This window comes from Zeugodacus cucurbitae, chromosome 5 (genome assembly GCF_028554725.1).
Source record: "Zeugodacus cucurbitae isolate PBARC_wt_2022May chromosome 5, idZeuCucr1.2, whole genome shotgun sequence".
NCBI lineage: Eukaryota > Metazoa > Arthropoda > Insecta > Diptera > Tephritidae > Zeugodacus > Zeugodacus cucurbitae.
The window spans coordinates 48,631,930-48,655,851 of record NC_071670.1 but is presented as its reverse complement, the minus strand read 5'-3'; the positions used below and the strand labels follow the sequence as shown (position 1 = coordinate 48,655,851).

The 23,922-nt window shown below is 35.3% G+C and overlaps 1 protein-coding gene across 2 annotated transcripts in view; it reads right to left on the bottom strand.

The window, feature by feature from the left end:
• Positions 1 to 1,410: 1,410 nt before the first annotated feature.
• LOC105212217 (proton channel OtopLc) overlaps positions 1,411 to 23,922 on the bottom strand; it is a 114,944-nt gene continuing 92,432 nt past the window's right edge. For both annotated transcript variants that reach the window (XM_054231662.1, XM_011184076.3), the window contains exons 4-8: positions 16,112 to 16,229; positions 10,991 to 11,087; positions 10,411 to 10,605; positions 7,098 to 7,258; positions 1,411 to 5,998 (exon numbers count right to left, since the gene is read on the bottom strand). In XM_054231662.1, the coding sequence (XP_054087637.1) occupies positions 4,844 to 5,998; positions 7,098 to 7,258; positions 10,411 to 10,605; positions 10,991 to 11,087; positions 16,112 to 16,229 (1,726 nt within the window). In that variant the 3' untranslated portion in view covers positions 1,411 to 4,843. The remainder of the gene's footprint in view (positions 5,999 to 7,097; positions 7,259 to 10,410; positions 10,606 to 10,990; positions 11,088 to 16,111; positions 16,230 to 23,922) is intronic.

Here is a 23,922-nt window from a genome sequence, read left to right as displayed (position 1 = left end):
AAAATAAATATTAAAAACTAACCTAACTAAATAAATCCTTTTTTATAAAGAATTTTTGTTTATCTTTTATAATTTATTTCGTTTTTAAACATTATTCACTTATAAATTTATTGCTTAAATCCAACAAAATAATATTTTAAAATCTAATTTTCAATTAAAAAATTAATTTTTCAACAATATTTACTTTTTAATGCATAATTTCTAAAACAAATAATTTCTTGTTTTTTTTTTCAAGTTTGTAGCCTCGAATGCGTTTAAAATCGATATTATATTCATTAAAGTAAAATTTTCATAATCTATCACACATACATAAATGATTTGGGGGACTTTAAATGCAGATTTAAAAAAAAAATGCTACTACATTTTATCTTATAATATTTATTATTTCATTTTTAATTAATTAATTTTTTTTTTGTCTTTTTTAGAATTAAAAACTTACAATCAACTCTTGAAATAATGATCAAACGATCAGTTTTACATGAACAATCAAACAAACAATTCACCAATCCTTGCAACAATAATTGAATGCAACAAAACAGTTTTCGCAAACAAATAACACAATCTTATAATATGCATAGTGGTATATATGTACATAATAGTTCGATCTTAGCATAATTAAGTGGCAACTTTGTTAGCATTTCACTTACAGCAAATTATGTAGTAATAACTGTAATACTGATTTCACATAGCAAATGGGCTTAATTTTATTTTCACTTTTTATAATAACTAACTTCGATTTTGTGTAAGTTATAATAGGAAATGTTGGGCAGATTTAATTTTAAATTACAATTTCATTATTCAATTTCTCAACTTTTTTATCATATTTAATATTTTTTTTTTCGAATTACATATATTTTTGGCAACTTTGGGTTTTATAAGAAGCTTGTGGAAAAACAGTGAAAATATAATAACAAATTTGATATTGGAAATATAGTATTTTATTTTAACCAAGCTTTTTTCTCTTGTCAGTTTAATATATCTTATATTTCGTCGAAGAAAGTTTCCTTTGAATATGATTGAAATTTATTCGATTTATTTCGCAATTTTTTGAAATTTGAAATTTTGAAATGTCCAAAAATATTTACATATTTTATGATTTTCGAAACAAATCTTGATTTGCTTAGAGAAAATCGTAGAGATTTTCACTAGTCTCCTACATAAAAATGTGTCATGTGTTGAGGAAATATTCGTTCCCAAAATTTAGTCAAGATTTTTCAGAGGAATCCGTGATTTTTCTCTAGAGAGTCATCCAATCCTTTCTAATTGTATGTTATTTCCATAATGTTACCGCTTGGAACCTGTTAGAAAGCCTATCGCATCCCTTCTCGAAACACTATATTGTTCAATTTTAGCGTGAATAATGTTGAGAAATTATAAAGCCACACTTTCGAACTTCTTCTGCGGAGAGAGATTTTATCTCGACTGTTATTATAAAAATATAGAATCGAACGAGTATCAAGACCCACAGTAAAGGTCCCAAAGGACAGCTGTCAGTCCGTTGTGATGTCAGAAGATTTCTAAGTATGAATCACGGTCTACTAAAATAATTCCTCTAGTCTAATTAAAAAAAAAAAATCGTTAATAATGTCATCTGTCTTCAATAGGTTATATTAGTTGGTCACCACGTAGCTCTAACAGTCGAAACATAGTTGAAAAAGGTGGATTTATGGAACAGTCTCTCATAGATTATATGTTTCTCTCGATGTTCATCATCGAATAAGCTATTCTTGAGAAGAAAGTACGAAATAAGGAGACTGAGAAATCAAAATATCTTGAAATAGAATACTTGAGTTTCTAAGCTTGTCGCTACTACCGCATATTAGTGATTATAGAGAGCACCGATTATTACACCGACGATTTTTGATTTGGTCCAAATTTGGAAACAACATAAAATAATATTTTTCTCGGTACTCATAATAATTGTTAAAAATATGAAAGTATTATTTAAAAAAAAATCAAATGCTTTCATAATACATGTAACATAATGCCGTGTTTTTTTTTAGTTTCTTAAGGACCTATTTTCGCGAGATATCTATTAGGAGCAACTTTCTTCAGTTTTTGTTTTCTATGACTCTTTTGAAATTTAAGTTTCTCTACTTTTTTAATTAAACTTATTTGCAGTGAACACACAATCAGTCTATACAAATAGTATCGATGAATACAACTACATACGCATTATTTCTCATGGTATTCACTAGATTTGCTTTAAGGTTATGTTTTTGCTTTCATTCCAAATCTATATGTGTAGTTATATTATGTATGTGTTTACAATATTTTGTTGCTCATTGATTTTGACTTATACCATTACGTGTATTGAAGATTACATTATTACATATCGATTTTTATGACTATTATTTGTTTGAACATGATATAACGGTTTTACATGCGTTTTTCGGTTTTTCGGTTTTTCTTCTTTAAACAAACTATCACTTCGAGGATTAGTATTATTTTAGTATTATTATTTTTTCTATGAATTTCTATATATATAATATGTATGTATGTATATTGTTGCTTCGATCTTTGTTATAGGTAAAATTGAAAGAAAATATGACATCACTTTATTTTTTCATTTTTTTGTTTGTTGGTTTTGTAAAATCGTAAAATCAATTAATCTTTTCATCGAAAAATACTTGTTCTGTATGCAGTTATGGTTGTATGTTTGTAAGGTTATCATGTTATTTAGTTGAGTGTAGTTGCATGTGTGGGTTCTTTATTTGTTCTTCATTTCGTTTCACAATTTTCTCTCCGATTTTTGAAATTCGTTTTCAATTAATTTAATTCGTTTTTTTTATTTATTTGCTTTGTATGCCAATGAAAATTTTGTTCGAAATGGTGGTTTATGGTGGGTCCGTATATCGGTGCATAGATTTTTCATTATCATTATTATTTGTTTTTTTGTTTTCACTTTATACTTGTTTACTAAAAATTCATTAAATTTACAACTCGTTTTATTTCAAATACTTTTTTTTCTATTTTTGTCTAATATGTATGTATGTATATATTCCCTAGTAGTTTTTAGTTTCGAACTGAACTATTTCGTACATTTATGCTGTTCATTTTGATTACGCAGTGTATTGCTAATATTGAATTCACTTGAGCTTTTCTGATTTCTTTTCTTTAATGTCTTCAACACTTTCTATTTTCAATACTAGTTATTTAAACTCATTTCTCGATCTCAAATTTCCTAGAGAACACTTCTAATATTGCTGTTGATTAACGAACTACAAATTACTTGGATTTGCTTATAGTTTCTCTGATTTATCTTTTTTGTTTTGGATTCAATAACATTTCTCTACCAATAATTCGCTACTTCCCGATATGCTCTATTGTTACCTTTTATGGCAAAAAACTGCTAAGAAAACACAAAATTTACTGTGAAGTTCAAGACCTTCACAAAGTAAAGTTACGTGGTGTTCTTTCAAATATGAAATCGGTTAGCCTCAATCCAGGCCGTTGTGCCGTAATGGTTAAATATCCGTACTGCACTTCAAAGCCGAATGTTCAACCCCGCTTTTTGACAAACTTAAATCGAAATTCCTTTAAATACCGAAAAACTTCGGAATGTATTTCTTCTGCAAGAAAAAGCTTCTCATAAAATCTGTAAGGGTTGCAAAAGACATTAGCACGTAAGAATCTCTCATTGTTCGATCAAGCATCAGTATCAATAATATTAATTTATATACCCTTTATGACGCATATGTGTCCTAGGTCCTCAAGAGTATACACAAATAACGACATCAACTCTCTTTTCTTGAAAAAATAACCTTCCAATTGAAGCCTCCTCGAAGAAACCTTACTAAAAGTGTGATATTTAGATTTTAAAATTAAGGAATTTATAAACGAATTAAGATTTTTTATCGAATGAAATTTGAAATAAAATAGTACAAGTTCCACTCTTCAGCTCTATAGCTACTGACTGATCTCATTTACTAAACTCCTATTTTTTTCGTTATTAGTAAGTAACTGTGTGTGTTCCAGCAAATATGTATATTATTTCTAGCCTCTATATTCATGATTTCTTTGGCGAGTAAATGCATTGTTTTCCCAATTAGATGTTCAGCTAAACTTTACTCTCAATTTTAGTCTGAAATTGGTTCAAGACTTATGTACTTAATATGCAGGATATGACTTTCCATAAGGTCAGCATTACGCAAGTATCGTACAAGGTTAACTATTATCGAGTTCTTTATGCTCGAGACCACAAATCTCTACCTTCCTACAGTACCTCACCTCACTTCAAGTCCTATACAAAGTGTCCACCTTAAACAAATGTGAGCTCACGATCACTGCCCGCATCGATGAACTCAAAATCCTCGTAAACTCATTCACCATTTATCACGAAAACCGGACAAAATGCAGAAGGTTTACCACCACCAACGCCACCACAACCACCACCGTTGCCCTTACCATTACCATTATCACTACCGTTATCCTTACAGTCTACTAGTTTGACATGTCGTTGCCTGGCCTGCTGTTTCTGCTTCTTTTCGGTACCATTGATTTTCACTTGTTTCGGTCGTTGTGTCGCCTCTAACTCATCACCATCGGTTGTGTCCAATTCCTCTTCTTCTGTGGCAACTGTGCCGGTGCCACCACCACCCTCCAGCACCGCTGTAGTCGTATCGGTACCAGCGCCACCAACGTCACCATCAACATTGCCGCCATCCTCACCCTCGTCATCTTCTTCGTAGCCGTTGCTCTCGCCACTCTCCGCCTCTTCGACGGTCTCGAGTTCGCCACCGGCCAGCGTTGTCGAGCAATAACAGTACGACAAATTGGTTTTGAGATCTTCACAGAATTGTTGCTGTTGCGCAATGCTTGCAATGCGCTCGCGCGCAAACTCTCACATATAGGTCGGTTTCAGTTTATAGGCACGCTTCCAGATTTCACACAGGCATACGGTCGAGTGAAAACGATAGAATATTGCCAACGGCATGGATACATGCGTTATTATCGTCCACGCCCAGAGGCCATAGAAGTTCAACTGTATCGGATGTGATTCGGCGCGTGACTTCTCCAGCGTGCTAATCGCCCACATTGCTAAATTCACGACCAACATAAACGTGACAATCTCCCGACCGGGCTTCTTACGTATATGCTCCGGTGTGATGGCCTGTCGTCGGCTCGCGTCCAATATGAATAGCGTCTGACAGGCAGTTTGCACAATGGAGGCGAGCGCATTCAGCGGTACCAGCATGTCATCACTGCGCAGCGTAAAGTGTCCGGCAATCACTGTGAATATGTTATACAAGAAGGACCCAGTCTGCGCGCCAACCAATAGAATATCATCCAACGAGAAGCTGCGATACCAATCGTACTGTAGATGTCGTATTTGTATCATGCCGATGAGTGTCGCTATGGTCGCAGTGCCGTAGATGAGCAGCTCACAGATGGTCACCTCGGTGACGGCCAGGGCGACAAAATCTGGTCGCGAGATCAACACGAAGAAGAGAATGAGCGAAATGATGGTCAACACGAGTATGAGTATGCCAACGAAGAGACCCTTGTGCGCACGCGCACAATCCACCGAATAGTGATGCGGTGAACGCTTCATCGGCGAACTGATCGTGTCCGGACGTTGTGGCGCTGGTGTTGGTGGGCGCGAGATGCTACGCCACATCACATACAAAATGGCTGCGCAGATCAACGAATACTCAATGGTGCAGGGGAAGAGGAACGGCGATGCATCCTGTACGAGTGTGCCAAGTATGTTGGTGCGGCGACACTCGAAAATCTGATAGGGTCCCTTCAGCCCACGTGGTATACGCAAGTGTGCTGTTGGATCGGTGGGTATTACCGCCGGTATGGCAGCATGCCCACGCGAATGTCCCGGTATACGATGCGAAATGCGTAGTGTACGATTCTCCGGATTGTAGAATGTCAATATCTCGTGTTTCGTCTCCTGTATCAAAACATTCAGCCACACCGCCAAATTAGTGCCGATCATATGCATGAGCCCGAAGCGTGCGATAATTTTGTAGCGGTAGACCTTGATTTGCTGCAAGTAAGAGAGAGTTTAGTGTGGATGAAGTTTTACAGTTAGTAGATAAGTCATATGATGGACTTTAGAATGTGTTCTCAAAAACGATCTCCGATAGGTTAGGGTGTTTTGAGAGGAAGTAGGAGGAATCAACTAATGTTAACGAAATTATTTTAAGCTTATCTGCGTCCCCTACATCTGTAAGCACTCTTTTTATGATCTGAAGTTAGTTGTTATCATAAAATAGAATATCAAAAGTTAGTCATACCATATTGACATTAGTACTTTAAATTGTGGTAGCTAGGTCTGTGGAAATGATCACCGTGAAACCAGTTAGAATGGAGGCCTGAAATTTATGCCATATTTTCTCAAGAACAAGTATCAATAAAGAAAATCATAGTTATAGTTATAGTTAAACCTTTAACTGGATTATTTTGGATTCTTGAGACGATAAAACATTTCGTTATTTCACTTCGATTTATATTGACTATTATTGTTCATCAACTCTTCACAAATATGCAAAATCTCACATGGAAAGACTTACTACGTGAACACCGAAGAAAAAAAAGAAAAATCAATTCTTCAAGCTTTCTTCTATCCATGTTTCGGAATGAATCGGAAACGAATATATCCTATACGTAGACCCGACTGTTATGGACACGGGTTTATTACAAGTCCTTCACACGGTAACCCTATCACCTCTGATATCATCTGTATATTCAGAACAAAGATCAGAAAGACCGAATCCTGGATCTTAGATTCGACTATTTTACAAAATTATTATTTAGAAAATAATTTTCAAAGCCCAATATTTTGTAGTTGGAAGTTATCTCAAAATATCAGTTTTTTGCGTTTCTAAATGGTCCGAAGCCTTTCATCCCAGCTTGGAATCACTTTAAGGCGAAAAGTTTTTATATTAGATTAATATTCAGAAGACCGCACGGCGACCTATGTTCTTTTCTATCCTCTATTCTGTTTAGTTGCAAACATTATTTTTTCACCTTAAATACATATTTTTATATTTCACTGGGTAAAATCAAATTATATCAGTCCAACCTTTTGTATCCATCTTAAATAGCTACCTTAAATTTTAAACCGATGCTTACAACCCACTTACCTCATTATTCAGGAATATAAAGTACATTTGTATGAAAATGAATGCCATTCGCGTCGCCGGTGTCAATGCTAACAGCACATTATGACACTTGGTGTCCGGATTCAATTCGAAATACTGCCCGAACTCCAGCCCCGAATAAATCATGCTGCCAATGCCAAAAGCTGTAAAAGCAAAAAATAAATGCATGTAAATAGAAGAAGACGAATGATGGAATAGGAGCAAATGAAAATAATGTGTTGAAATAAAATTAGGCATAAATTAGAATTTGCAACAGCCTCCAGCCTCCGCAGGCGTCATTAACCGAATTACAACGTCAATTAGGCCGCACAATTAAAGGCGGCGAAATGAGCAGTCAACAGCTGGTAGGGAACTAACTCTCTCTCCCTCGATAAGTGCAAAGACTAATGAACTGACAACTCGCACGACAGCTGCAATTCATTTTTGGCGAATCAAGGTGGTTTCCTACTGATGGCAAAAACAAAATCAATAAATAATAAAAAGAAAATAATTTGTACATCAAAGCCATCAACAGCCAACAAGGCAGGCCATTTATTTTTTTTCGACTGCATATTAAATTAAGCACAGCGGAAGCGGCAGCGACAATACGTCAAAGTTCAATAAACAGCAATTTTTCTTAAATTTTTCGTTACTGAAAGGAGTTTTCGGTTAGTGAAGAGTATTAAAGCAGCAGTTGCTAGCGCTGGTTAATACACTATTCAGTGTTGCTGCAATAAATAACGCTGGCAACGCCATAAAAAAATAAAAATAAATAAATGCATTGAAGTGGTATACAGCAATGCCTTGAAATCCGCTATCTATTTTATTTCCTGCTTTACGAAATTTTCCGAGTTTCTCAATGAACATAAAGATAAAATCTAAGAGATAGCAATCGAATGCTACAGCAATGGTCCAGTACTTTGATTTTGTATTTGTATGTTTGAGTGATTGTAGTGTTGGTACGAGTAAGTGGCCATTTGCCATTTTCCATTTTCAATCACTTTTATGGTTCCATTGGGAAATCTACGTAACATTAGACACTTAGTATGTGGGGAAGAGTTAGTGGTAGCACCTCATACTACTTATACACAAAGCAATAAAAAACTTTCCATTTTTGAACTTGGATTGAGTCATTTGCACAGCTCTTACAAGTTTAAGGCTATATTCTTTGTCCTTAAAAATAGGTATACATAATTTTCGATATTTTTAGGTATTTTTTAATATGTTTCGTGCTAGTACGAGTTCTAACACTAAAGGTAGAAAACTGATTCGAACCGGCTGAATCAATTCTCATTGAATACGTGTTTAACGGAAGTATAGAAGAGTTAAATCCGACACGTTTTTTGACAACAGTTTACATAGACTTCAGGAATTGTAATAACAATTCTCTAAAAACACATTTAATCGAAACAAACTTGATGCAGTTTCTGTGTCTCATCAACCTAACTGTGCCTGTGGATTCACATTTTTCCACTAAACGCTCAATTGTTGATCTAATAAGATGATTATGATGACCATAAATTGGACTAGCTAGGGCTTAAAGTTGAGGCCATTGACTCCGAATTTCGGTAGTAAATTTTAATAATTTCAAATCGTTATTGGATGGTATATATTTTCACGATGAAATGGCAAATCTTACTGAAGAGAAATGTCAAAAGAGCGGGAAAAAATATGGAGTCGCGTGCTGTTGCTATCAGTCTACTTTTGTAACGTCCCTTTTGAAAAACCATTTATTTATGGAACTATTTTCAAATTAATTTTGTGTTTCTAAGGGTTGCTGTTGAAAATATTAGCTTATCATCCACGGCACACCACTACAGGATTACGTAACACTGTAATTTTTAGGCTAATTTCTAGAAAAATTATCCCTAATATAATTTGCAATGCTAACTTTAAACTTTAAGTGTATTTTTCGCACGGGAGTAGTCTTTTAAAAGAAGTTGGTAGCTATTATGAGATGAACAGAACTCCAATAGTTAGCTAAAATAAGTTCTTGCCTATTCTCGTTCAACGAAAGGGTTAAGGCGGTTTCTACGCCAAATATATATATATATATCCTAACGAGTATTTAAACAATGTCTCAATAATTACGAAAGTTATGATCATTACAAGTCAGCGCGGTGGGAGCGCGTCGAGAGTACATTTCTTTCTACTTTAGCGTTTTTTTTTTTTTCAAAACCATAATCGCGACAGTGTACATGATTACTCAAAAGCCATTCAACCGATTGACTTGAAAATTAAAATACATCTTCCTAAATAGATTTTCCATAGAGTGACTTGAGATTTTTTCGATGGAATAATTTGAAATTTTTTTTTTAATTTTTTATACGGTAATAAATTTTTAAAGTGCTTTCAATTGAGTAAAAATTTCTTTTTAAAAAACGGCCACGTCACTCTGTTCAAAATTTATCACTTTTTTAAGAAAAATATAACTTTACTCATTTCAGACAAAAATTAAAATGCCGATCATTTACACCATCAAAGAGTGCTCCGGAAAATTTTTTTAATATTTACAAAACTTAAGATAACTATTAAATTAGCAATAAATGTAAAGAAGTCCTACCTCAAATAGTTTTGTCAAAAAAATTGCTAAAAAACCGTACGATTTTCATGCGTTCAGGATGGCGTAATCTCTTAACAAAGTTTTCATAATGATTCGAAAACTGAAATCTAATCACCACAGGCGCAGTTTTTTGTGTATATTATTCTATTATCTTACTATATATAGTTAAAAAATCAATCCCTTCGGTTGTTTGAAATATAAGAATCATAACCGACTAGTAATATTTTCACTTTTATTTTTTCATGGTGTCCAATGCATAAATTAGATAAAATTTGGCCGAAAACTGGGACTTTGTATCTATCACTGTGCAATTTAAGTATCTTGCGAAATTCAGCACGATCCGTACTGGTCTCATTTTGCAAGTGTCATAAAGCAAGCACTTTCGTAGAGAGTCTTGCAGATTATTTCGCTTTTATAGCAGCATATAAATGTCAGTCTGTATGTATTTACGCATATTAATTTACAACTCCAACTTCATAAGTTTTCATTAAATGCATAAAAATGCTTACTGACTTACAGCTAGCAAATAAATCTTCATAAATTCAGCGAAAACGCAAGAGCGAGCTATTTTATATGACACAGAAGGCAAAAAGCAAGACGACACCGTTAGTGAAAAGGAGTTGCAAGTGCTAAATGCTTATATATACATATACATTCATCATCATCATCATGAGATAAGGAGTATACTACATTGCTAGCTGGCTTCAACCAACTTGACTGCTTAATTTTCAACACAGTGGAGTTCATACTCACCCACAGCGCCCATACGCAGATAGAAGGATCCGTAGTGATGCTGTCGGCCGAGTGGTGCCAGCAGCGAGGGCCTACGGGCGGGTATGACCGTCGGTATGCGTTTGTTGTGCATCGAATTGCTGTCAGTGTCCGATTCGTCCATGCTCTCCGAGGCGGTGGAGGAGCGCGCTTTTGATGTCGATTTGGTGGGCGAAGCTGAAGCGAGAGGATAAAGGATTCGTGAAATATTTGCTTTTTTCATTTCATTTCATTTTTCTGTGTAACTGTGTTTGCTTAATTATGAATGGACGGACTTTTGACGCGATTAATGTTGATGTTCGGTAATGACACGCATAATAATGAATATAAATGAAATGGCGAAAAAAAAAAACATTTTAATTACCAATACTCTCAGTATTATTTTACTTTATTTCGTTTCATATTTTCATTCTTTTATTTATTATTTTTTCTTGTTTTTTGATTAATTTTTTTTCACTCTTTAAGTGTATCCAGCTGCGCACAGACTAACGAGTGATATACTATACTTTTTCTTCAAAATAAATGTATGGTTTAACTCAACATATCACTGCTTGATACTTACTAATATTCGCTGGTATTTTCGGTCGTCCCCATAATAGTGTGGCATACATGAAGAGCAGAAATATCATACTACCAATGTACAAGTAAAGATAATACACCTGTAAATAAAAAAGAAGAAAATCAATAAAAATATATTTAATAAAATAATACAAAAAATGGTGTTATTATTTAAATGGTTTTTAACAATAACAGTCGAAATATTAAATTGTACTTTAGAGGTGTCATTTTCCCATATAATTCGCAAAAAAATGGGATCGTTTTGAGGAAGCGTTTCCCTTTCATATGAGGCCCCAAACTCCCCGATCGGTCCATAAATGGGCGAGTTATTCGATGAAAATCGCCGACAATACCCCTACTATGCGGTTCTGCGCGCCTGGTGCAAGTTGAGGAATTTCGCATTCAGATTGGAATTTTCCAAATAGGGTCAGATCGTTATATATTATTACCCATTATATAGTATGTAGATATAGATGTACATGTTATTAGGTCTACAACTTTACTTTCGCCGTTTTCCAATAGATGTCTCTAGGGTCAAGCACTGGTCGATTAAATCGATTAAATCGTTTTATATCGATCTTGGACATTTGTGTCAACATTAACCCAACAAAATATTTGTAGAGATCTGTTTGCATCCCAAACTTATTCTCCACTGAAAATGTTACTTTTTGAGCCGAATTCTCGAAATTTGCGGGGAATTTTGCATTTATTTTTTAATTCCAAGAAAAGTGCGGCTCATCGAATGCTTTCGGATACGTACGGTGAGGCGGTCCTAAGTGAAAGAACATGTCGCGAATATTTTCAACGTTTTAAGAATGTTGATTATGAAGTCAAAGACCGACATGGTGGTGGAAGGGAGAAGATTTTCGAAGATGCTGAATTGGAAGCATTACTCGAGCAAGATGCGTTGGCCCAATCGTTGCAAGTGACACAGCAAGCAGTATCAAAACACCTCAAAGCCATGGGGATGAGGAGAAAGTCATGGGGAAAGCCTGTACATGCCTCCATGTCGACGGCAAAACCGAACATTCACGGCGCCAAGATCATGCTCTGCATATGCTTGGTACCAGTTGGGGGTGATATATTATTAGCTGCTAAAGCCAAGTGAAACCATCACGGGAACGCAATTGATGCGTTTGAGCCGAGCAATAAAAGAAAAACGGCCACAATACGAGGAAAGACACGATGAAGTCATTCTCCAGACTGACAATGCTCGGCCTCACGTCGCAAAGTTGGTCAAAAAATATTTGGAGACGCTGAAATGGGAGATCATACCCCAACCGCCTTATTCACCAGACGTTGCTCCATCTGACTACCACTTGTTCCGATCGATGGCACACGGTCTAGCTTCAGTTCTTATGAAGAAGTCAGAAATTGGATTGATCCTTGGATGGACTCGAAAGATGAGGAGTTCTTTCGTCACAAAATACGCATGCTGTCAGAAAGATGGTCAAAAGTAGTAGCTAGCGACAGCCAATATTTTGAATAACATTTTCGTAACCGTTTTTATACAATAAAGCCTTAATTTTACAAAAAACAGCGGAAGCAAAGTTGTAGAACAATATTTAAATGTCTCGAATTCATTTCTGTTTGTAATTTGTATTAATTTAATGCCTTGTTGCTTTTATTATTTCTATCTTACATTATTTAGTAAAGTACGTGGTATGCGAGGAATAGCTGCGAAAATATGCAAATCAATAGACGCCTGAAGCACATATAACCTACACACGTACATATATATCGAGACTACAGCGCTACTATTGACATATGATTGACCGAAAAAAGATTTATTGAACTCGCTGCCACCACAATACTTTGGCCACGACAATCGATAATATCAACGACACGCCAACTCCAACACCACTAGGCCTGTGCCCGCAAATTGTTTGCAAACGATGACTATTAATCCAGGCGAAATGCACTTCCGCAATCAATGGATGGCGTTGGAGCATATAAAAAACAAGGATAACCACACACACACACACACATACACGCGTCTGAACGAAGCAACGCAATAGAAAAGCAATATTTCTAAGGCTCGTTAGTGAATGCTTATATTGATGTTGTTGTATGTAGATACATATATGTACAATAACAACAATAAATTTACGCGTGTTAAAACCGCGAATGAAGTTAACTACAATCTAGCTGCAATGGCCAACAACAATAACAACAACAGTCAGCGTATGCGGCCATTAGTTGCAGCAAATGACAAAATGTTGATGCCACGCCACGTCTTACAAGCAGCACATTCACATACATACATACATACATATATATCTAGAAAGGTGTTTATATGTATGTATGTGCGTGAGTGTGTGTGGGTAACAGCAGGATTACTGGGGAAACAGCGACAGCTCGACATTTGTAGCAGCCCAGCCGGCAAAGAGTAAATGTCGTCTGCAATCGAACATGACATGTGGCATGACTTCCAGTCAACCAAAACAGGCAGACAGCCGCTTGTGCCGTTAGGCGTGCCAACAACACAACGCCTCACAAATACACACTTAGGCATTCGCAGAGAAAGGAGTTGAGCGCAGAATATTTATCGTTTGTCTGTCCGTCTTGTTTACCATGTCTTCTGTCTTTTCTCATATATGTACTCTGTAGGGAGTCGGGAGTTGCCTAACGCAATGACAAAGTATTACACCTAACTACACACACACAAATGTTAACAAGACAACATTTAACAAATTGAATTCGTTTTAATCTATCTGTTGTTGTTGCTTTTTGAAATTTTAGTTTGTTTTAATATTTTCTTTTTCACTTTACACATTTGTAACACTTTTCAGGTGATTTGCTCGACAAGACAAATGAGATTGCGGATAGTCGATCAAGTGATTGCTTGATACATTGCACAATAGTGTGTGACGAAAGCAAAATGGTGTTGCCAGATGAAATTGTATTGATGATTGATAGAAAAGCAGCGAAAAAAGATATTCAGTAAAAATTTATATTATATACAAAAATAGTTTATCTCCATGCATGCAGATGAAGAACTAGTATTAAATACATAAAGAGATAAAATAAAAATCTGTAAAAAATTGTAAAATTAAATATACCAATACTAAAACTACAAACACTCGATATTTTTTAATTAAATACTCCGATGAGCAATTATAAATAAATCAACCACTGGAATTTTCTTTGTGACTCGGATCGGCACTTGGAATTTCATTTCGCATATAAGGTCTAGTAAAAAGAGATCCATTATATTTATCGAATTAAAAATAGTTAGACTGATCCAATTTAGATCAAATATACAAAGTTTTGTTCGATAACTTTTTGTAGATAATTTCATTATGCCATTTTAGAAAAACCGTCGTCCTTATTGGCAAAAAATGGGACAGTCGATTTTCCAAGATTTCATTTTAGACGATTTGTCAACAGAAAAAAAAAACAGTTATCATGTATAGGATCAGAAAATAATGACCTGTCCGGAATATAAGGTGGATGCATTATCGATGAGTCTGGGCTGGCGTTGTACTGATGGAACACTCCTTTTGGGAGATTTTGCAAAACCGACCTTTCGGACAGTCTAACTGTTGACAGTGAAATTAAAAGTTTGGCCGTAGCTTAGGAGACTGTCATTCCTGACTTGGCTACGAATGAGTTGAGGTCACCGAAATTCAACCACAAACCGTTTTCGCTTGACTTTGTGGTTAATATTCATCACCTATTATTCACCAGTACCCACCCGCTTCAGAAATTAATTGATTTTGGTGCAAATCAACAAAGATTCGCAGATAGAAATTAGTTTAAGAAACGTTTGGCGTTGACTTCTGTGACACGTAGTCACAGCCTTTGAGTCTTTTTGTTTCCAACCTTATTTAAAGGGTTTCAAAATTTCAAAATTCGAAAAAAATTATTGTCTTATTAAATGGTGCAATATCTTTCAAATATTATTCATATATATCAAATCAATCCGAGTTAGATTCTAAGAGATATACCCTTTGGAAGTTCAGTCCATCACGCAACGTCATTACGAATGCAAAACTTTAAACGCATTTATCTCAAAACTCAATTTTTCAATTAGGTGGACACGATTTCTCAATAAGTTATTAAGGGATTTTGTTCAAATTTTGCACTCATCTTTGGAATAACATTATCTAGTTAATGAACGAAGGATATTTTTATTTTTATTACAACTATTTTTTGGAACCAATATATGCTGAAAATTTGACAAAAAACTGAGTTTTTTGGTTAAAACTCTGCCAAAAATTCGAATTTCAATATATTCTTTTTTCCTTCGTTCATTAATTAGATTTATCCAAGTACTATCGAAATATTTTTGGTTTATTGTTTTTAGATGAACCAATCAAGAGTTATGATGTCCACCGCAAGACCTTTTTTTTTGGACACGTCATGGGAGATGATTTGCCAACGGCTGAGTTTTCGAAATTTCACAAAATACTTTTTAAACATGTATCTTAAATGAAACACATAATTATATATACTAAAAAGAATTTAAAATTATCTGGTTTTTAGCCTGTGAAACCCACCTAACCCCTTAAATGGTTTCAAACGATCTTTTGTGAAATATTCTACTCTACGATTTCCATGAGTTTATCGATATTTTCGACAATTGAGCGATTTCGATTCCTGAGCGTAGAGCATCTTTCACATTAAAACTACCAGAACGAAATCGATGAAACCGAAATTACATGTGATTGGCTGTTACTTTATCAGGATCATACTGAAAACAGTAAAATATGGCGTTTTTTCTGTTTGCTGATGTCAATCTTTAACGCGTGTGCAGCACTGAGTAAACGAATCACAAAACTGCTCGAGTAGATTTTTTTAGTACGAAATATTATTATCTTTCTTAAGCCATATAGCACAACCAGATCGCACTTATACAAAACGCAGAATATTAAAGCCACATATTAGAAGGTAATGTGCATTTCTTTTACTAGACCTTATATTTCGAAGAATTCTTCACTTCATGCATTTTAATAGTGAAAATGTACTGTAGATTACTTTTTTCAAAAAAGTATTCAAAAATACGGGTTCTCGAGATAAAAAAAAATTATTAAAATTAAATATCCATAAATGTAGCCCATGTTTCGGGCTACAAATACAAAAACCTAACTGCGTATACGGTATACATTTTCGAATAACTTACCTCATAGAAGGAAGGCGGTATATATGTAGATATAACTTCAGCCATTGGAAATGCAATGCCCATTACCACCAACAATTTGCCATATAATGCGGAGAAGAGTGTGGCCAAAGCATCACCACTGAAATAGAAATCATTTAAATTTAGAAATATCATTTATTATAAATATTTTATTAGAAAAAAATTTTAATTAAGTTCAGTTCTACAAAATGATATTTGTGTCACTGTAAACCAACCTCATCCTTCCTGTAATTGTTTGCACATCACTCTCGCTCCATTAATGTGCCGTACAGCTTAAAGGTACTAAATCATTTGCAAATCAAGCTTTTGCCTAACGCTAAGCGCAAATTCATAAATTATGCATTAACCTCTCTAACATAATAAATGTGGGCACTCTATGTATGGTAAGCAAGTATGTATGTGTATAACCAGCTGTGCTTAACTTCCATGACTCTCCGTTTCGGAAAATAATGGGAAACGTGCGGTTAATTTTGGTGAACACCTTTTCTTACTTAACCGCAGCACAACCAGAGTACAACCGCAAGTCGGGTATTAATTGGCAGAAGAGAACTCCACACTCCAAGTAAGTGAGTGACAGTTACGACGTAAGCGTGCGCTGAAGGAAGTTAATATGCCAGGCATTATACTTATGTATGGTTATTTATATGTGCGTCCGAGGTGTGGAGTATATCGATGCAATACACCAACAGTTAGTTACAGGTGCCTGTTAAGTGATGGACAGACATGTGAGATGAATTGATAGACAAGCGAAGAAAACAACAGGGATTACCGCCTAGGTTAATTAAACACATTGAAGCACAATTCATGTGGATAAATGCAAGGAAATATATTTTACATACAGACTTTTATATATACATATACACGTATACAGAGCATATTTAGACTGAAAGGGTAGTCAAAAAGGGTAGTCTATCAATCTAATGATATTTTAAAATACTTTCTATAATAATTTTAATAAACTGTGTTTGTTCCGGCCCAAAAATAAAATAAAATAAATATTTTATCTATTTCCATTTCATTAACGTCTCACTAACACATGGGCTTGTCACAACACCCTGCAAATGAAGATGAAGCCATAAGAGCGCTTTTATTTCTTGAGGGAGCCCTCAAAATCTGTATGACTATAACACTGTTTTATTGTTGACGAAATTAGCTTAACAGAGGAGACTAGGGAGCTTAATTTGAACAATCTGAGAGAGTCACAAGTAAATCCAAGAACATCAAAAGGCATCTACATCCAACAGAGTTTTCAATAAAACCACACCAGGACCGTCTCTGCTCTTTGATAATACAGAAGGGGTGTATCGTTTATAGTTCTCTGATGTATATACTATCGATGAAATTTTAAGAGTAAAGCGGTAAATGAATAACCCTATGCAGCTGAAATAAGAACGTCAGTGGTAAGGATTCATCTAGGTATATCTTCAATACTAATTCTATGGACGTCAACTGGGGAACATTTTGAGACTTAAGACTGATACTACACTCTAGGTCTAAACCTATATAGAACACGTACTTCATGTTATTAAAAAACTAAAAGGACAATATATCCAATTTTAAATAGGAGATATGAGCTTAGCATAGCCAACAAAAAAGTATTGTATATACAGTTTTATTTTTCAAGCGGTTGTGTTATATGAGGCGGCAGTATGGGTCGATTTGCGATCTCTTACAACCACAAACTACAAATAAAATATTAAAGAAGATTTTCAATCGTTCATGACATTTTTCGGAGATACATGACAGAACTCATGTCGAATTTTTCGTAACTATTATTGGCACCACTATATAGTTAGTAATCCTATATCAATGAATTAATAAATTAACAAATGTCAAAAATAATCTAGTTATAAGCTAGCAATAAATACGTTAAGACACTATTTTTTAATAGTTTTTTGTATTTATAAAGAATAGGATAGTAGAGGAAAACTTGTAAAAGTCAATTAAAAGATAACTAGTTGATTGAAAGGAAAGACTTTTATTCGAACAGAATTAAAAAAAAAACTTTATGAAACTAAAGCAAAGTTAGGATGAAAAATCAAAAATATTACAGACTTATTGAACTATCCTCGTACTACGTTTCATTGTATATACAGAAAAACAATACACTTTCACACTAAATTGCCGTTACTAACTATCATCGAAAGTAAAAGCAAATGGCGAAGAAGAACTGGTGGGGTGTATGTATCTATAAAGCGTTGTTAACTAACACCAAAGCATTGTTGCTCATTAAATGATAGACATCGACTAATCCTAAAACTACGTTAAATAGCAAGTAGATGAGTACATACTCGTAAGTGTATTTCAGAGGCTGTCGGAGATAATAAAAGGGAAAAAGGAAAGATCAACGATGATGTAAATATGCACCGTAATGAAGTAAACTGCTGCATGTCAGGCTAAATAATGGCACGGAGCACTGGTGGAAATTTATAGCGAAAAGCATTTGAAGGTTGTATATACATACATATGCCGACAAGTATATAGACAAATAAGTGTTGCGTTATAAAGTAAATACTTATGTTTCTAATGGTAACGAGTAAAATTCCTCAGTATGAAAGAAGATGCGTCCCTTTGAAAACACTAAAAAAGGACGATAAGTTTACACCACATACTGGAAAATCTTTGGTCCACATTTTATATCGAGCTAAACGAGCCATTCAGGGGACTTCCAAATGAAGTTTGAAATTAAGAAAGTGGTTCTTAAGGATACGACGATCTACGACTCTCCTCGAACTTCTTCTCTGCGAGGAGCCTGGCACATTTTCACAATGAGTCCACTATGCTGCCTATTAATGAGCATAATGAACTGCTTACTAAGCAGTTTCTACTAGGGTGCTTTCGTAGAAAACACCCATGTAGTCACTTGCTGGAAGCAGAGCCGTCCCCAAGGAGCATCAAGAGGTCACTCTTACAATACGACTATGACCTAGAACAATACATCGACCAGACCGCGGACGCAGACAGTTTCAGACGCGCTATAAACCCCATTCACAGTGGAGCTATTAACACCTCGACTCCCTTCCAGTGAATGGCGTCCTTGGAACCAAACCAACACCTTTAGCAGACGAAGAGCTCGAGTTGCCACGTGAAACTAGAGTGACCCTTGCGCAACTTTGTTCTGTGAATACAAAATACATATCCTGCATGCAACGAGTCCCCGCATGACACTAATTATCTGTTAGCATGACCAACGCACCCTATTCCCTTTGGTCCGACCCCGTCGAAACGGCATGTTTCCTGGGCCTCCCGTTAGATGACCTCGACGACAACTAGACTCATGCTTCCCGTTCTGGCAGGGATAGATAATAGCTACAACAACAAGCAGCACTTTTTTTACTTATTGTCATTCAAATCATTAACAGCATAAAATAAGAAATTCCATTACATCCGAGAAGGACCATTTTTAGACTTTGCAGAAACATTGCTTTATGATCAATGGTACAAATAGACGTCACTTTGACTTTGAGACCATTTTTTCCAAAAAACGTCTGCGCTTTTTTTAAATTATACAATTTCTACCACAAAAGCCACACAAATTCTACCAGTATTTATTTAATTTCACAAAAAATAAATATATTCTATAAAGACATCCCACACACTGGTTGAAAATTGAAAAGCGTTGCTATTTTTAAACCACACACCATAATAAAGCAGTTAGGTTTTTCTGTTTTAATAGAGTTAAATTTATGGGCATGCACGCTACCATGCTAGAGAATTACATATATCAAATAAGATGAATGTTGCACTCTACCACACCGCACATGCAACCGAACGCACTTACATATATACATACATGCTTATGCATTTAGTAGGTGGCAGTGCAGACAAGTGTGAATGCCAAAATAAAGTAATTTCCTTGTTGCAGTTGCATCGTTTGAGACATTACATTTCTAAAAGCTTAATTAACGGTTCTATGTGTGTGTGCGCGTGTGTGTGTAAACATGCATTTATGTGCGGTTAATGGCAAATTGCTGCCTCACCACAAGTGGTGCCACAAGCAGAACGGCAATTATTCGCCCACCACAACTACATACTAGATGTATCGCTTTCTGTAAAGAGGTCGCATGCAATTTGTTAAATATTGTGAGATAGCACTGATTACAATTGAAGTCAACTGCATATCTATGTTTGTATGTAATATATATACATTAAGACATTTTAAACGTTACATATCAGATTTGACTAATTTTAAGCAAAGCTATCGATTTAAGTGAAAATGTTTGAGACAGTTAGTTCGTACGTGATTTCTTAGTGCACGTTGGATTTATATTTAAAATAAATAAAGTTAGGCAATGGAAAAACCTATATCCATTTATTATTGATTTTAAATACTTGACTGATAACCCTCTTCTATTTAAATTGTAATTTTATCCGATGAATAGAGCTTTAAATCACCGGTTTTAATGGTTAAGGCAGTAGTCAGCTTTACAGGCTTCAAAAAATCGAATTTCTTCCAAAACTATCCAAGAATATGTCTTTAAAATTCCAGAGGCCAATTCGACATATTTTCGAAGCTAGAGCAGTTTTAGTGGCCGAGCGTCGAGCAGGTGCGAATGCTCAGGCAGACCTTTAAAGCACGTTTTCTCGAGTTTCATTTTCACAAGTGTTAGAAAATGGTGCCGGCGATAGCAAAAAGAATATATGTCCGATCGAAAAAAAAAACCAAAGTGATCTAGCTTCAGTATTAAATTATCTTCTATTTGAACTAAAAAAGTTGGACAATAGTATTATTTAAACTACTTGTTTTGCAACTTAAAGTCAATTTTTTTCTTAAAAAAGTGATTTTTTTTTTCAAACTTCGAAAAAATTTGGAATTTTATAACTTCTTCGGTATTTTTTTAGTTCATAAAGAAAAGAAACAGATAAAAATTAAAAAAAAAAATTGGTTCGACTGTTTCAGATGCATCGCACGACCTCCAACACCGACACCGATTTACAAGTGCAGACTCCAGGCGCTCCAGAAAAATCCTTACAACTTTGAAAAAATTTCAAAATTTTTTAATAATAAATATTGTTTTTAAGCCTTAAATATAGTACACTATCGTCTTAAAATTCCGTTTACCGTAATCATTTCCTTCCCTTTAAAAAAAAATTGCTAAAAAAACGCTTTTTTCGGCTTCTAAAGGAGACTACTGCCTTAAGCGGGTCATCGCATGTGATGGGCTCGAATTTTTTTTATTTTTTATGCTTACTTAACATGTCTAGAATACGGTAGTAAAGTGTTTTCTGAAATTGGAAGTATTTTTAAAGATACAGAAGTTAGAAGACGGAGCTGTCTGAAGCGCTCAGTTGGCAGCGGGAAACTTTGAATTAGTTTTTCTCAAAACCGTGATTCTCAAACTTTCCTCCATCGTATCTCAAAAACGGCTTGACCGAATGACTTGACTTGTCAGCACATGTAAACGCATGGAACGCTCTATTATTATTTAAAATCTCCAAACGTTTCGATTGTTTTATAACAAAAAACTAAAAAGGCACACAAAATTCACAGTTTTTTTCATATGTCTACCAAAAGTCCAATTTTTAGTATATTCACTTGGTCGTAGTGCGTTACATGCATTTAAGGTTACAAGTTAAAACGCCGCTAGCTTTTTTCGTATCCGTTAAGCCAATCAGCCGGAATCGTGGAGGAAGAGGCCGTCATATGGGATGTCCCCTTAAGCGATTTCACATGAAGCTCGTATATAGCGGAAGAGCACTACTTGTACCGAGGGGTGACCACTTTGGAGTGGTAAAAAGTTCATATATTTCATGTTTGACGGATACTAAGATAGCATATACTAGGAATCGAACATCTTCTTTATCCTTGTTATATCACAGAAATCGTCGAGAAGTGTTTCATATTCTTTACGTCATTAACACATTAACACATTTTTGTATAAACAATTCTAATAATTTTGAAAAAAAAAATTGGCGTAATAGAGTTTCAAATAAATCAAAAATAATTCAACAAAGACTAAAACATCCGAGTTTGTATACTCGCTGCAACCTACAATTTATTAACCTCATCAAGCCTATAAAATTACACTTTTCAAACTTTAATAAACCATAACGAACCACATTTTCTGCTGAGTTTGTATATATATCACTCACATAAATATGCGTAGAAGTCGCCACAAACCTCAATATTATGTCAACTTTATGAACACGCAGTTCATCACAATGCAATTTGTCTTGGAGCCAAAGGACGTCCAACGCAGACAACAACAATAAGAGTAACACTAAAGACTAAGTCACCAAGAAGTTGAGCGAAAAACCCGAAAGTGAGGAAGGTGAAAGTAAAAGCGTGAGTTTTCGTGCTTCTTGTAGATTTAAACGACCTTTAATGAACAGCATGAAACACACGCTTGCATGCATACTCCTGCTACTGGGTCGTCATATATGGACTAATGTTTATGACATAATTTTTTGTTTATGGAAATATTACAAGAACAGCATATTATCTACAAGTACAGCCATAAATAAGCGTATGAAAGCCATTTTTCATGCTCGGAGTTGACAAAATTCGCTTTTTTCAATTTCACCAAATTGATGAAGCAATTTTGTGGGATTTTGCCTTTGTGTCTGAGGCAGCGGCGCGCATGATTCGCTTTTAATTGAATTTGCCATCGTGATATTAGGAACTTTGGAAAATGTACGGGATAACGGTGCTTTTATGTACATACACACATAAAGAGACAAACTTGATTTCAAGAAAATTATGAATTGGATGTTGACAAATTGCGGTATTCAGTCGGAAATTAGTGGAGAAGTAAGAAACCGCAACTTTTACTGGCAAAAAAAATGTTTCTATTAAATAAATGAAATCGCCCAGGAGATGGGAGTTTGTCACCAAACCATTTTAAACCATCTGCAGAAGGCTGGATACACAAAAAAGCTTAATGTTTGGGTGCCGCATGATTTGACGCAAAAAAACCTTCTTGACCGAGTCAACGCCTGCGAGATGCTGCTGAAACGGAACGAACTCGACTAATTTTTGAAGCGGATGGTGACTATGACAATATCTAGCGAAAACGGTCGAGGTCGAAGGCTGGTGAATTGTCCCAAACAGTGGCCAAACCGGGATTGACCGCCAGGAAGGTTTTGCTGTGTGTTTGGTGGGATTGGAAGAGAATAATCCACTTTGAGCTGCTCCCATATGGCCAGACGCTTAATTCTACCGATCGACCAGAACCTCCAGAATTCGCCAACAGGAAGAGTGTAATGTTCCACCAGGACAATGCCAGACCACACACTTTGTTGATGACTCGTCAGAAGCTACGGGATCTCGGACGAGAGGTTTTATCGCATCCACCATATAGCCCGGACACAGCGCCTAGTGATTACCACCTGTTCCTTTCCATGACGTGTAAGGTTGAACCCAAAAAAGGCTTGTAAAAAGTGGCTGTCTGAGTTCATCGCAAATAAGGAGGGTGGTTTTATGAAGTTGCCATAAACGCTGTAAAAATTTCCTGTCAATCCGAAGTTTATTTTTGAAGTTACACGCATAATTTTAACGACGCGTCCGAGCATTTAAGAGTAAGTCAGTGTGGTGCTTTGATTTTCTCAAAACTATCTTTTGAAAGTCGGTGTCCAAGATTTCTCGGAAGTGGCTGAACCGAATACTCTCAAAGTTTTACAAGACTTCTGAACTATATTTGTGGTAAATAGTCGAAGAATTTTTATAACCGATAAAAAGTGATTTTTACACAATTTAAAGCTAAAAATCGATTCTTTTTTAGAAGCCGACATTTTGTGAAAAATATTGTCTTGTGAACTCCTTCGATTAATTACAAGATTATACATTACTATAA